This window comes from Pezoporus occidentalis, unplaced genomic scaffold, assembly GCF_034315485.1.
Source record: "Pezoporus occidentalis ecotype Australia unplaced genomic scaffold, CSIRO_AGI_Poc_V1 ctg7, whole genome shotgun sequence".
NCBI classification, from domain to species: Eukaryota; Metazoa; Chordata; class Aves; order Psittaciformes; family Psittacidae; genus Pezoporus; species Pezoporus occidentalis.
In genome coordinates this window covers 10675055-10689295 of record NW_026916052.1, presented here as the reverse complement: position 1 = coordinate 10689295, position 14241 = coordinate 10675055, and the positions used below count along the sequence as shown (strand labels likewise).

Here is a 14241-nt window from a genome sequence, read left to right as displayed (position 1 = left end):
AGAGAAAGGAAAGAATCTTGCAGTCTGCAACTGCAGGGTCATTAGTAAGCACAGAGTTCAGCCAGACTAAGGTTTAGACTTCATTTAGCCGTCTTTAGGACTAACACTGGGATTTTATTGTTTACATAACTGAACTGTCAAAATAACTTCAGCTTATCCAAAAATATCCATAACATGCTGGTTAAGGAATTGTTGTGTAATTTGTGCATCTCTACAAAAGCCTAAAGGATTCACTAGAGTGTGAAATTGCTAAGTGAAGAAGAGGCATTGATCACAAGCTACACTGAGCAGAGGAAGAGAGAAGCATTTAGCACTTCCTAACCATACCCATGACATGGATCCAACCTCAGCAAGACATTTGTTAAAAATCAAGTGCTATCTCCAAAGCAAATGCCTTGTATTCTCAACATAAAAATAGGACAGGCTAAGTCCATGCTTGGTTGTCACTTCTGTTAAACGAAACACTCCAAGCAGATAGGAAGGACACATCATGGTTTTTGTCATCACCCACTTTCACACAGGGCAGAAATAGCTTGGTATGAGCAAATACATGTTGTACACTAAATCACCGTTACACAGCCATCCTTGAGAGGCACAGAAGTTAAGCCACCAGGTACTTTGAGGATTACATCAGTGGAATGACTTTCCACACAGCAGTCACAGGACATCCCTAGTGCAGTCTGCACTACATGGAAGCAAAGTTTGACTGCGCTCTGAACTTCACAGTTAAGACAACATGGGAGGAACTAACAGGGCATTTTCTGCAGTTATAGATTACCACATCTCATCCCTGCATTTCTACGTCAATTCAGCTTTACGTGGAAAGCACATATGCTTGGAATTGACTTTCTGGCCTCTGGAAAGATTATTCTTTATTGAAAGGGAAACGGAAACTTATACAACACTAGCTTAAGATCTTAAGTGCCGATCTAGCACCTCAGAAGAGCCCTGAGATTCATCAGCAGTTTTCTCCTTCACTAACACCATGGTGGTGCCACACACTCCTATCATGACCCCGATCACTAAGGACACTCCATGCTAGGTCGAATTCGACAGATTGATTGCTTTCTTTTAGTAGTGGAGGTAAAAAAGACTCAAGGAACGCACTTTAAGGAAACATTTTGACCAAACAGGATCAACACTAGGCCCTCTGCACTCTGGGAATTTAGGCTAAACAGCAGCACAATTAAGTAGGCTTGCCTCCTGGGGCACTTCAAGGATTAATTACTCTATCAGATCCCTTGAAAGAACACAAGGAAAGAGCACATGGTATAGTGAGGCCTCTAAATGGCTCTCAGCTTCAGCAGGCCTGTAAAAATAATCAGTTACTCTCCAGTATTGATTTTTCTATGCTGAGAAGCTGTGTGTAAATTGATGTCCGCAATAAATGTCCTACAGTATGGGTACATCAAGCATCTGATACACTCACGGTCTTCTCACTGCATTTTTGCCTTACCAGCCAATTAGCGGGTTATTGGTTGGAATATGAGAGAGTTTTCAAATGCCAGTATTTCTTTAGTCAGAAGTATCAGGTCCTGTCAGATTTGACATGGGAGACAAGAAGTCTGCCTTCTGGGGGTGGCAGGGAATGTTTTATTCAGTAGTACCAAAACAAGTACCCTTGCATCCTGCAGAATCTAAGAGCAATGTAATAAACTTGTTGAAGAAACTCAGTCTGTAAAAGACCTGCAAAGCTTCCCATGGTTTGTAGTAACTCATTTCTTCAAGTGGTGCCTGGGCATAAGCAGTGTGCTCTACACAGTGTTAACAGTGTTCACTCCTAGCCCTCTCCCTCCCCAAAACACTAATTTTGAGCAGCAGGCAGGCCAGGGACTGGCAGTCAATGCATTTTGGCTCTGTTCCACTGGTGTCAAGAAACATCAGCAGGAGTTCTAACACGCTTTAAAGCGGACACTCCTCTTCCCCAGGGGCCAGCGACACCACTTCGCTCCCCAGGCAAGCCCCTGGACTCTGAAAGATAGAAGAGTGCCTGAAGGATCTTTAAAATTAATTCAACAAACAGCTCCAGGTGTACGAAGTGGGATAATCTGCTGTGACTACCCCACCAAGGTCAACAAACCATGGAAGAAGGGAGCTAAAGACTGTATGGGACCCTGTTTGATTCCGGTCCTGCTTCTGTCAAATTCCCAAAAGCATACTTTGGTTCACAGTCCTGCCTCCTTCCACTTGCTACATTCAAGTGCACTGCAAACTGCTAACCCAGAGTAAGACCTAACAATTGCAATATCAATTACAGCACCTATTTTAAGGTGAAGTTTCATATAAGCTTTAAAAAAAAAACAACAAAGGACCTGGAAAAAACTGTTCAGAGACCGACTGAAAAAGACAACAAAAGGGAGAGGTTGTTTAAGTGTTTACTTTCACAGAAGTAGCCCGAGACAAGACAGCCTCCAGATTATGAAGTGCAGGACTACTATCTTGCTTCCTTGTACAAGTACATTCTTTGGTTATCAAAATATATTCAAGACACTAAAGCAAATCTTCTAAGAGTTTGGTCTTGATAAGCAAATAGCAGCTGAATACCTATAAGCAAGTCAATTACATCTTTAGCTAAGCAGACTAGTAAACTATCACAACGATGACAGGTGAAGTAAGAGCAGAGATGTTTCTGACTGCCAGTGAGTTAGCTCCCACAAGCGCTCCTCCCCACGCTTGTTTCTCCACTCAGAGGGGAATCAGTTCTCAATGTTAAGAGGAGAAATTCAACCATAATCCAAATTTAGGGAGTTTTATTAACTTTCTTAGAAATAAGACTAACCAGTTTTACCTCAGTGCGCCTGAAACAAGAATACAAATTTTGACAGTAAGCCCTAAATGGCGTAACTACCAGGGTAACAAAAACAGAGAGACGCAAGAATTTATTCCAGAACATATGGATTTCCTTTCTGACAAAAAATGCAGTATGCTTCATGTATTATCTTTTAAAATGTAAAGCATTCTTTATGTTTAAAGTAAATGTGTCAGTGACATATCAGTCACCTAAAGTAGAACAAATAATTTGTACTACAGTAGAGTTAATTTATATATGTACCTCAAAGAAGTTATCATTCAAGGGCTAAAAGAAGTTAGATTCAAACATCTGACAGCAGCTAACATTATATTTTCCAAGTACTGATAAATTACTTCCATGAAATATTAGTGAGCATATTTCTCCCAGAGTCTGCAGACATCTACTCAAAAGACAGGTAATAAGTGACCTGCAGCAGAATCGCTGTCTTGATACTTCTGCCTCTCTACTGTGGTCATCACTTGAGCCCGATGGTGCCCAGAGTAAGGACAGGCAGTAAAGTACACTTACAATCTATTTAATGTCCATTCCAAGGTGAAAATCCAGACAATTCCATCCCAAGCAAACATTAGTCTTTTGTCTATGTCTTCATATATTTTATGAAGGGGGTGGAAAAGAGCCTAGTGTCTAAAAGATTTAAAAGGTATATTTAAATCTATAAAATAATGTGGAAAGAAACATCATATAACTGAGTTACCCCATTAAAAATAAAAATTATATCAAACGCAAAGAGCTTATCTGCAAATGAGAAGGCAGGCCCTATGACCTAGGAGATTCTTCCCAAATCTGTATTCTGGAAATTAATCCTATTAAGACAGTCTGGTAAGATGATATTCATTAGGCATTGATTGTGCCATCATTTGCATTTATGAAGTCCAACACACAGGACTAACATGTGTGATCCTCTTGTTGGCAGCACACTCAGAATGGTGAGCTCTTCTCAGTCGCCACTGGAAGCGTGACCTTCCACTGCAGTAGACTCATGCCACTGCACAAGCTTACATACTTACTTACTCCTTACCATTAGGCCACTAAGTTAATGCTATCTTTTGTACCAGCTTTGCTCTACATGCTGAACAGTATTACACTGCATTAAGCTACCAGCATTCTAATTATTAAAGACCTACAGCACATCTTACGATTTTTGTCTCAGGTTAGATCCACTGGATTTGTGCTACTGATAAATACTGAAAAGATACAAGATGCCTTCTGGGGCTGTGCTCTGGGTGTTCCATGAAAACAGTTTAAGATACCATGTTGAACTCATTCCTAGAATAGGTATCATGCTCCCTAAGGGGAAAAAAAAAAAAAGAGTAACAGTTCTGCTAGGATCCTCAGAATTAAATACTTATCACTTCAAAGAAGATTTGATTTGTTTCAGTGCGTATCTCTACCCAAACAATTCCTTGTTCCAAGAAAAAGATCTTTAACAGACTAAATTTATTCTACCTTTGAAATAGTCATATTGCTGCTGCATGGACTGCATACAATTAAGATTTTATCCCTCCTTCTCCAACATTAGTAACTTCTAGAAATCTTGACTTCCATAACTCTATGTGTCACATGAGGGGACAGCAAAAGGAATTGCCAATGTTTTATGACAGGCAGCCAAACGTTGAGGTGACACAGATGGATGGCCATGTCTAACCTACTCAATTTCTGCTGTCAAATAGAAGTTTCTGGACTTAGATGTAGGGAAGGGAAATAAAAAGGGAAGGGAAATAAAAAGGGAAGGGAAATAAAAAGGGAAGGGAAATAAAAAGGGAAGGGAAATAAAAAGGGAAGGGAAATAAAAAGGGAAGGGAAATAAAAAGGGAAGGGAAATAAAAAGGGAAGGGAAATAAAAAGGGAAGGGAAATAAAAAGGGAAGGGAAATAAAAAGGGAAGGGAAAAATGAGAACTTGGCTTTCTTATACTGCAGGCAAGACACAGGGCTGCTGGAAGAATGGATTGCTGTTGCTGCCGCTGTTTTATCACCTGTGGTGACAAGAGACAAGGTGAGCATAATTCAGACTGAATCAGGTTAGAGATGGGATAGCTTACTTTTTTCATCAGCATCTCCTGTACTCTCAGACAACCGCTTTACACACAACAAAATTGTTCAGGGTTTTGTTCGGGGTTTTTTTGTTGGATCTGGGGCCAAGTAAAATACCTTTCAAGTGGCCGGACATAAGCTAATCTAAAATGAGAACTACAAGAATGTAATCAGTTCAGCAACCCGTTGCAAGGCATGAATGAATAGAAAAATAGTTTAAGGTTGTCATGAGACTAAACTATCACACTACTTGTAAAATAAAGTCTTACTTCATGTAGAACATATTTAGAAACAATACCTATTTAGAAACATCCCCTCTGCCTTTTAAGACCAGGCAGGTGTGCCATGAAATACGTATTTTCCTCATTTAAACAGGGCTATTTTTGTTTCAGGCATTTGCTTCTATAGCACAGTTTAGATCAGCTAATGCAAAGCTACAAAGATAATGGGAGAGATTCCACTCTGTCAGAACACAGGGAACAAGGGACTAGCAGTGCACGTCAGCCCAGCATCTTCAACAAAGCACAATATAACCAGCTCCCAGCTCTCCGTGGATAGATCATCCATGTTGTAGTTTAATTGTACTGCAAGTACAGACACATCCAAGCTAGATTCAAGTCCAAAAGCAATGTAGATGAGTTTGTGTGATGAACTCGACTGGGGAAAAAGGGGCAGATTAATTACTGATTCCCCCTCTTCCTCCTTCAGCTGTGTATTCACTGCATGATTTGCAGCATAGTTTACAACTGATTTGTATTATCCTGTGTTGTTTTCCCCCACTGTGTCCATGTTCTCTCTTCCACCCCCTCCCCTCCCTTGTTACTCTGGATAATCAAGCACTGACTCCAAGTAAAGCAATTTGCCTAAAGGCATAAGAGCCTTTGCAGCCACAACGGTTGGAAGCTACTGTTTATAAGAAGTACAATTATAAAAATCTAAGTGATGTAAGCAATCAATTATTTCTTTGCCTTGTTATAAAACAACCACACCTACCGCTTTAGCAGAGACCAGTTGAATCTTGAATGGAGGGGGAAAGGACAAAAGATTTGCTATGGAATAGCTGACGGAAAATAAAGATTTATGCTGCAAAGCTTCTAAGTTACCAGTCAAGAATATTGCTGCTACTTAATACAGAAAAACCAAGCACAACCAGTGCAGAGATTATGTCCAGACCATACAAAACTCAAGTAAGAAAAAAATAATTTTCTTAGAATAACAGAATGGTTTGGGTTGGAAGGCATCTTAAAGACTATTCAGCTCCAACCACTACCATGAGCAGGACCAGGCTGCAGCTCAAAGCCCCATCCAACCTGGCCTTGAACAGTTCTAGGGACTGGGCAGCCACAACCTGTTCCAGTGCCTCACAACCCTCATACTAAACAATTTTTTCCTAATATCTAATCTAAATCTGCCCTTTTTCACCTTGAAGCAATTCCCCCTTGTCCTGTCACAACACACCCTTGTAAAAAGTCCTTCTCTAGCTTTCTTGTAGGCCCCCTTTACGTACTGGAAGCCGCCTCTTCTCCAGGCTGAACAAGCCCAGCTCTCAGCCTGTCTCCATAGTAGAGGTGCTCCAACCCTCTGACCATCTTTATGGCCCTCTTCTGAACTCACTCCAACAGGTCTACATCCCTCTTGTGCTCGAGGCTCGAGCTGAATGAAGTACTAGTGCAGGAGCAGAGTAAAGCAGGAGAATCACCTCCCTCAACCTGCTGGTCACACTACTTTTGATGCAGATCAGCATTCAGATGGCTTTCTGGGCTGCAAGCACACACTCATGTTGAGCTTCTAGTCAACAAACACCTGCAAGCCCTTCTCCTCAGGGCTGCTCTTCAGCCTTTCTCTGCCCAGCCTGTATTCACTTGAGACTGCTCTGATCCATGTGCAGGACCTTGCACTTGGCCTTGCTGAATTTCTTTTTAATTCCTTTGAGATGTAGTACAATTTTTGCATTTAAAAAAAGGAGGAAAACAGCTGAATGGCAGTACATTTCCTACTAGATTAGGATCTTTAGAATCTAAGATAAGAGTTTAAGCAGCACACTTAGAGACAAAAGGCTCTGGCCTCTACCGCCATCGGGTGCTTGGCACCCTTGCAAGTACCTAAACCTACTCCTTCTGTGAAAATAACAGCATGTATTTTACATGCCGTTTTGGGCTTCCTATTTTCTCCTTCTGGGATTCAGATGCTTTACTGTGATTGCTACACGATATAAAAAGCCTTTGCTACACTAGTGTTGCCCGTGTCCTTTGTAGGGTCTCTGATCAGAGCAACCCTTCAACTGGGTATATTGAGCAGCATCCCTGCCTTCAAGCAAATACTCCAAAGTTCATGCTGTGCAGCATGGAGATCTGACATCTGTAATAGTTGTATGTGGATCATTTCTTTTGAACATTTCTGATCAATTTAATGGACCTCCAAGTACTTCACTCCAATGGATCTAGAATATAACAGACAATTTCCGGAAGAAGGAAATCCTTTATTACATTTCCTACTGACCTGTATCCTCTTAAGGAGTGTCACTTTCTAATTCTCAGACCCCTCTCACTCTCTTTCCACTTTTAATCCATTTAGAAAGGAGGCCGTGTGCAACTGTCATTGTTAGATCTTAGTCCAAGTTAGAGGAAGTCTATTCAAAGAGTCAGACAGTCAGCAAAAGTTTGTTTTGGTAGCATTTTACTCAGTGGATCTCCTTACCAAAGGCCTTTCTGAGAAATGAATAACGAATTTCAAGCATTACCTCACCTTCGCCTGAGGAATAAGCAGTACCTGATCACACCATCAGGTCCACATCACTTTGTGGCATGCTGACCAGGCTGTTTTGGAAAGGCTGGGATGTGTGGGGTGAGGGGAGGAAGCATTTGGCCCTGAAGTCCTTGCACCATTTTATTCAGCATTATTCCAATACCCAGAGAAAACCAGATCACTGGCAACCATAGCAACTGCCTCAGATAGACAGGCTCCGTGGGGCATGCAGAACCACTGACCCCTGCACCGGTGGGGTGCAGAAGGTGGCCCATACGGCATGGAAGGTCAGTGCCCCATATAAATACAGTCCCAAACAGCAGGGAGAGAAACAGCTGCAACCGAGTGTACAAAGTCACAAGACATGCCTGTTTGGACGCAGATGCACAGAGGAACCAAGGTGCTGTGCAGCCATTATTCAGCACGTGCAGCACTGCTCTTGGTAGACCACCAATACACATCAGTCTGCAGCGAAGACTCAGCATTGGAAAAATACTTTGAAAAGGCAGTCAAGGCAGCTACCCTTGGGCTTTAAACACAGTGATTAGAACTCCTCTAGCAAAACCCCATCCTTCTCAAAAAGCCTGACAAAAACAGACAGCTCACCTTCCCCACAACTCTCCGACCATCTTTTACGCCTTCCCACTAGCTTTGCCACTGCAGCCAAAACATTTGTGCAGCAGGAGGGGAAAGCTAGGAAGTTTTACTTTAGTGCTCTCTTCCTCCAGCCTAGATTAGAGCCTTCCTTTTGCCTTCTCCTGTCTAGCACCAGCCAGTTCAAACTGAAGTGCATACAGACCAACAGACTCTCTGATGCTATATTAGGGACAAGCTGTCAGTGCTAGCATATCCTAGCAGCTTCAGGAAGATGGCCAAAGAGAGGGTTCTCCAACACTGCGGTCACAGAGCACCCAGGGAACGGGAGCTCAATCCATGCAGGATCAAGTCAAATTGCTCCCCTCGCTCCATAACCCACCATACCTTTTTTGATTTTTGAAACTAATGGCCAAAGATTGGCCCTGCCACCATTAAATCCTTTATCATTTCAGACCTTCATGCCACTCAGGAGGTGAAAGAGACATAAGAGACATAAGACATCTCTCAGTCTGCCATGACTTTCTACTCTTAGAGGAAATGCTTGAGGGGCTTTTATGGGCAGCTCTTCTAGCTGTATTTTCTTGTATGCTGAATTTTGGAACAGAATTGCAGGGTATTTTGCACTGGAATGGAAGAGAGATAAGCTTGAACATAATGCCCTGTTACTTCCAGATCAACATCATATCCTTTGCCAAGCACAGATTTCCACACATGAGTAGACACACTCTAATAAAATAGCTGATTACTCAACTAAGCTCAGCAGTATCTCATATTAAAGCTAAGTCTTATACTCAACTTTTGGAGTGCAAAGCCTAAGGGTTCATTTGATTTGTACATGCAAGTCTCCATGTTGAAAAACACTCATCAAACCCATTGCAGAAGCAAAAATCTTTCTTCCTTGTTTACTAATGCTGTGCAAAAATCTGTCTGCTCTCAATGTACTCATTCCATCAGCATTCTGCCATTTATAGCAAATGCCCTAATTGCAAGCAGACAGGACCCCTGAGCACAGTAATTCACCTCCGAGGGTGAACGGTTTCTGGGGACAAATGCACTGGCCTCTTTTTGTCCTATACAAAGTTGTTCAATTTTGGCAGGTGCACACAACACAGATCATACATCTGGAAAACTAGACTGTCATCACTTTCATGCTGAACTACAAGTTGCAAACCATTAGGGAATGAATAGTGATGATGTAAGTTGTTCTGTGCAGCATTATTTAGCAATTCTTAACCAATAATGGACTTAGACCAAAACATGAAGCATCTGTGGAAAAACTGCTCTTTAGAAACAAGATACCTAGCAAAGGTCAACACCAAAGTTGGGTCAAGTCCTGCAATTAAGGCACTTCATTTCCAATATACCAACTGGTGACCTCAATTTCAGTTCCAGCATTCATAGAAACCAGAAAAAGAAAAGCAGGTTATAAAACTTTATTTTTTAAATAAAGCAGCTCCAGGAGTAAAGAGCCAGACTGACACTCACCTGAAGCACTTGACCCAAGTACATCAGCCTGACCCATTCCGGTGCCAAACAAATTCTACTTAAGTGTCCCTGGTTCTATTAAAGTTTTCCATCTCAGAAACCCTTTACCGTTCAGCCTTGTTTTTATCTCTGAAGTCTGCACCATGTGAAAACAACCTTTCTAATGCTGATCTTTGTAGTGCAGATCTGCGGTCAGCATTAAAAATAGTCTCAAAGAGCTCCTTCTAAATGACTTCCCCACCACTATTATCCTGCTTGGTGTCCAATTTTTAAAACTAAAAGTGTACTGCTAAAGACAAGATCCACTAGAAAATAAACACAATCCAACCTGTCTGTGTATTTCCCAACCTTGTCATCAAGCCAAAACAGGCTTATAGCTGACCTAACTTGCAAGCACATAACAGGCTATGAATACATGTTTAGATGTGGATAAAGGGAATCTTTCTGCAAGTACCCACTTACTGATGAACCTTAGCATAATTTAATAGAAAACACTGTTTAAATGGAAAACAGTGAGCAAGCACTACCTTTATGCAGTTCCACAAGGAAACACCCAGGTCTTCTTGCAGACTTTCAATGTACTGCACTGCAAATGCCCTCTATTTATTCCTGCTCTTCCCAGGAATGAAGCACGTTGCTCCTTAGAAACAGAGCTCCAAATGAGAACAGCAATGAAACACTAACACTAGTTTGCTCTTCCAGAATTAGCAATTTGATGGCCATTTCTGACATTCTAGAAGATTTCAGATTGTTTCAGAACTTAAGTGGCATCGTATGAAGAAGCTGTGGCAGATCTCCCATGGAAATCAAAGCAAGCAATTCTCAACACACACACACACACACCAACCTGCCTTCAGACAAGGTTATTAACTGTCTGCATAGGTGATTAAGTTTCAGGCTGAGAGCTACATCTGTAAGCCTAAATGTAATTCAAGCAGATTGAAGCAAAGCATCTTGCATTAAATTGCTATTGTCTTTAATCACTACACTCATCATGCACCTTCAACTTTATTCTGATAGCATATGAATTGCTTGACCTTTTCACTACTGTCATCCATGCTGACACTGGATAGAGTTCATGCATAACAGCAATGAAGACTTACACATTTTGCCCTCAACCTTCAAAGCCAGAAACATTTTAATCTGACATGTCAAACCATTTCCCCCCTAAAAGTCACCTCAGAAACCAAACTGTCTTTTTATGCAGCCATATAAGGTCCCCATCTTAATAGGGTGGCATCCTTTTATTTCAGTTGGAGGTGGCAACCACAGTAAGGCAAAAACTGAAAGGATTTTTTCCTCCAGCGAGACAGTTATTTGAATCCCATGAAGAACAGCGATAGCTCCTCTGAACCTCAGTTTGGTCCCATGTATCACATTATTCTGTAAACCAAGAGCACCCAGCACACACCCCAAACAGGCCTGGTGATTTTGAACAACGGGAGTCAAGTGAGAGGCAACAGATCCAGTAGGCCAGATACTAACCACATTATCAGCTTGTGCAGACACAAAACCATCAGTTCATGCAAACAGCCACAAGTACTTCTGATCTTAGAGAAAACCTTGCAGCCTATGGGCTACATGGACTAAGTAATCATGAGGCTGGGGAGGAAAGAGACCCAAGAGTAACAACTGCTTATTTTTAACCAGTTTCCATTTGTATCTTTCCTTCCTTTGGTTGATGGGTGTGAATAGTTAAAGGAGGTTTAACTTGTCACATGCACATTTTTTATGTGTCCCTCTAACAAATTTCTGATAAACTGGTTTTGACATAAAAGGAAGTTTCTTTAAGCATTTGTATTATGTATGTGTTAGCTATTCAGGCCTGATTATTTAGGCCCTCAAATCCACACCTCCGGGACTGCCAAGCTCTCGCCTTCCCAGCTCCGGAGCAGCTGGGCACCCTGGGGTGAGATGCTGGCTCCGGAGATGCTCCCTGCAAAATGCACACTCACTTCAAAAGTCATTAATAAAAGCAAATTAGGCTACTGATGGGAAAAACTACCGGTGAACCTCAGTTTAGATGCTTTGATCCTTTATAACTGTAAATACTCAAGGTAGGATCCCCTGGAAACTAGAAGGTCTGCATTTCTAATGAAGCTTTAACAAAGTACTGGTACTCCCTTTACTTCACAACACTGTCATGTCTATATAGAACAGTTACTGTGCCTTCGAATAAACTTGAAAAATCCTCCAGTTCAACTGGAAACACTTTTTTGCCCAGAGTGAAGAAAAACAGGCTTGATACCTACAAATTAAACACACAGACCCCCACTGTTTTCCATTTTCATCCTCAAACTGTAATTTCCTGGCTACTACCTACCCGCTTCTGGGGCCGAGGGCAACACAGAACCACGATATAACGGTGGCCGTACCCGCACCGGGGTCCATCCTTCGCAGCAGCCGCCGCCGCTCCTCAGCTGCCTCCTCCTCCTCCACCTTCCCTCGCCTCGTTCCCCGCACCCCGCTCTCCCCCCTGGTCCGGCGCAGGGCCAGCTCGCTGCTAACGGGGATCGACCGCTCCCATCCCAGAGAAGGAGCCGCCGCGCCCCTGCCCGCCCTGCCGCGGGCCCGCGGCTCCCGCCCAAGCACCACCCCCGGAGCCCGGCACCGCCGGCACCCCCGGCCCTGCCGCAGCCGCCGCCGGTCCTCAAGGGCGGTCCCGTCCCGTTCACCTCGGGGGTGACGGGGTCACCCTTTCTGCCGGACAGGGAACACGTTCCCCCGTTGGGCACGGCGGAGGCGAGGGGCGGCGGCTCGAGAATGTCATTTGGAGGTGGCAGCGGCAGCCCTCCCCTGCCCGCGGCCGGAGCGCGGCTCGGGGCGGCAGGAGGATGCCGGGGACAAGGGGTGCAGCGGCGGGCAGGGCGGGCTGTGGGAACAGCAGCCGCGCCGGCGACCGGCTGCTCTATCTCTGCCCCGCACCTCGCAGCCGTAGAGCTGCCCCAGCTGCTCCACGATCCACTCCTCCAGCACCAGCCGCTTCCGCAGCTCTTTCCGATCGTATTTCACCGTGACTTTCCCCTGCTGGTGGCGCCGCTGCTGGACCTGCACCACCGCCGACACCGAGTCCTCCCGGGAGGAGCCACCGGAGGAGCCGCCGCTCCCGCCGCCGCCGCGGGGGCTCTGGAAGAAAACGCGGTTCCCGCCGCCGCCGCCCGCTGCTGCTGCCGCCGTCTCGCTGCCCCCGGTCGCCACCGACATGCTCCGCTTCGCCGCGGCTCCCGCCGAGCCGAAAGGCGCCCTACCGCCGGGCCGCCGCTGCAGCCGCCGCTTGCGCCTCTGCTTCTCTCCCCCGCACCTGCCGTTTAAAGCCTCGCATGGCACAGCGGAGCAGCCCGCCCCGCCGCCGGGAGGGCTGGGCTCAGACCGGCAGAGGGCGGGGACAGCTGAGGGGCGGCACGGCACGGCACGGCACGGCACGGCTCGGCACGGCTCGGTTCGGTTCCACACCGCACTGCACGGCCCGCCCCTCCACACCGGCAGAGCGGCTCCGAGTGCGGGGTACCCAGGGGGAGCCGCGGTGCCGGCAGCGGAGCCACTGGGCACCCCGGTGCGGCTGCTCCGCTGCTGTAGGAGCTGCATGTGCCCGCGGCAGGGCGGTCCCCGGGAGCTGCCCAGGGACGCCGGCGTTCTGGGTGGCTGATGGGTTTTTTCTCGTTAATGAAGGGTGGTATTGCCTCATCATCACGGCATTTATAAATATTGTATATCTGCAGCGTTAAAGAGAGGAATGCGATCGTTTTCTTCTGTTAGGAGGAGGGGGGCGAATGATTTCAGGGAGGTGAAGCCAAATAGAAAGCAAGTATTTCGTACTGTCAGCAGTTAGTGCAACAATTAGCCATTTGGAGATGGCTGCGCTTCTAAGACGCACCAGTTAGCGCTAGTGTTTTCAGCAGCCTTGTGTCCCTCAGGAGGCACTGACTGATATCACCAGCAGTCCATCACAGTCACCAAAATATGCCTATGACTGCAAATAACCAGCCAGCATCACACAGATGCTGGTTTGGGGACTGGAACCGTCCCTGTTAGTAAATAGTTTGCCTGTGAGAAGTGGCAGAAGCCATGCGAATGCAGATCTGCAACTGGAAGTGCCCAGTATCCCAAATGGAAGTGCCTGGTGTCCCAAAGCTTGGGTACAGCTGTGGAGACCATCACCTGCACGCACTGACTGGTCAAAGATGTCTTAAGACAGCAAAGGGCAGAGAAGGTGAAGGGGGCATGGATCACGAACCATAATTACCTGAGCATACCTATTTTGGTCAAATCTGTGCTGCTGTTTGGTATGCCTGTGTGGCCGTGGTGGCAGTTCAGACTTCTCAGTTCTCTGCGTTTGACACATGGCTGAACAAGAGGCTAGCATGAGTCATTGAAGCCTCATCAAGCTGTTTAGGTAAAGCTCAGCTTGTGCCACCAAAGATGTCATCATGTAATATGATCAAGAAATTAAATCTTATTATTGGTCTTAAATGCTATGATAGCTTTTAGATTTTCACCTAAAAAAAGCACCAGTTCTTCAAAGCAAAGCATACAAAGTTGAGCTCATTATATGTGTGTAGGGATCACATGA

The 14241-nt window shown here is 44.9% G+C and overlaps 1 protein-coding gene across 1 annotated transcript in view; it reads right to left on the bottom strand.

Moving 5' to 3' along the window:
- PPP1R14C (protein phosphatase 1 regulatory inhibitor subunit 14C) overlaps nt 1-12966 on the bottom strand; it is a 54759-nt gene extending 41793 nt beyond the window's left edge. The window contains exon 1 of the mRNA XM_062641649.1: nt 12597-12966. Within this exon, the coding sequence (XP_062497633.1) occupies nt 12597-12875 (279 nt within the window). The 5' untranslated portion in view covers nt 12876-12966. The remainder of the gene's footprint in view (nt 1-12596) is intronic.
- Nucleotides 12967-14241: the final 1275 nt, after the last annotated feature.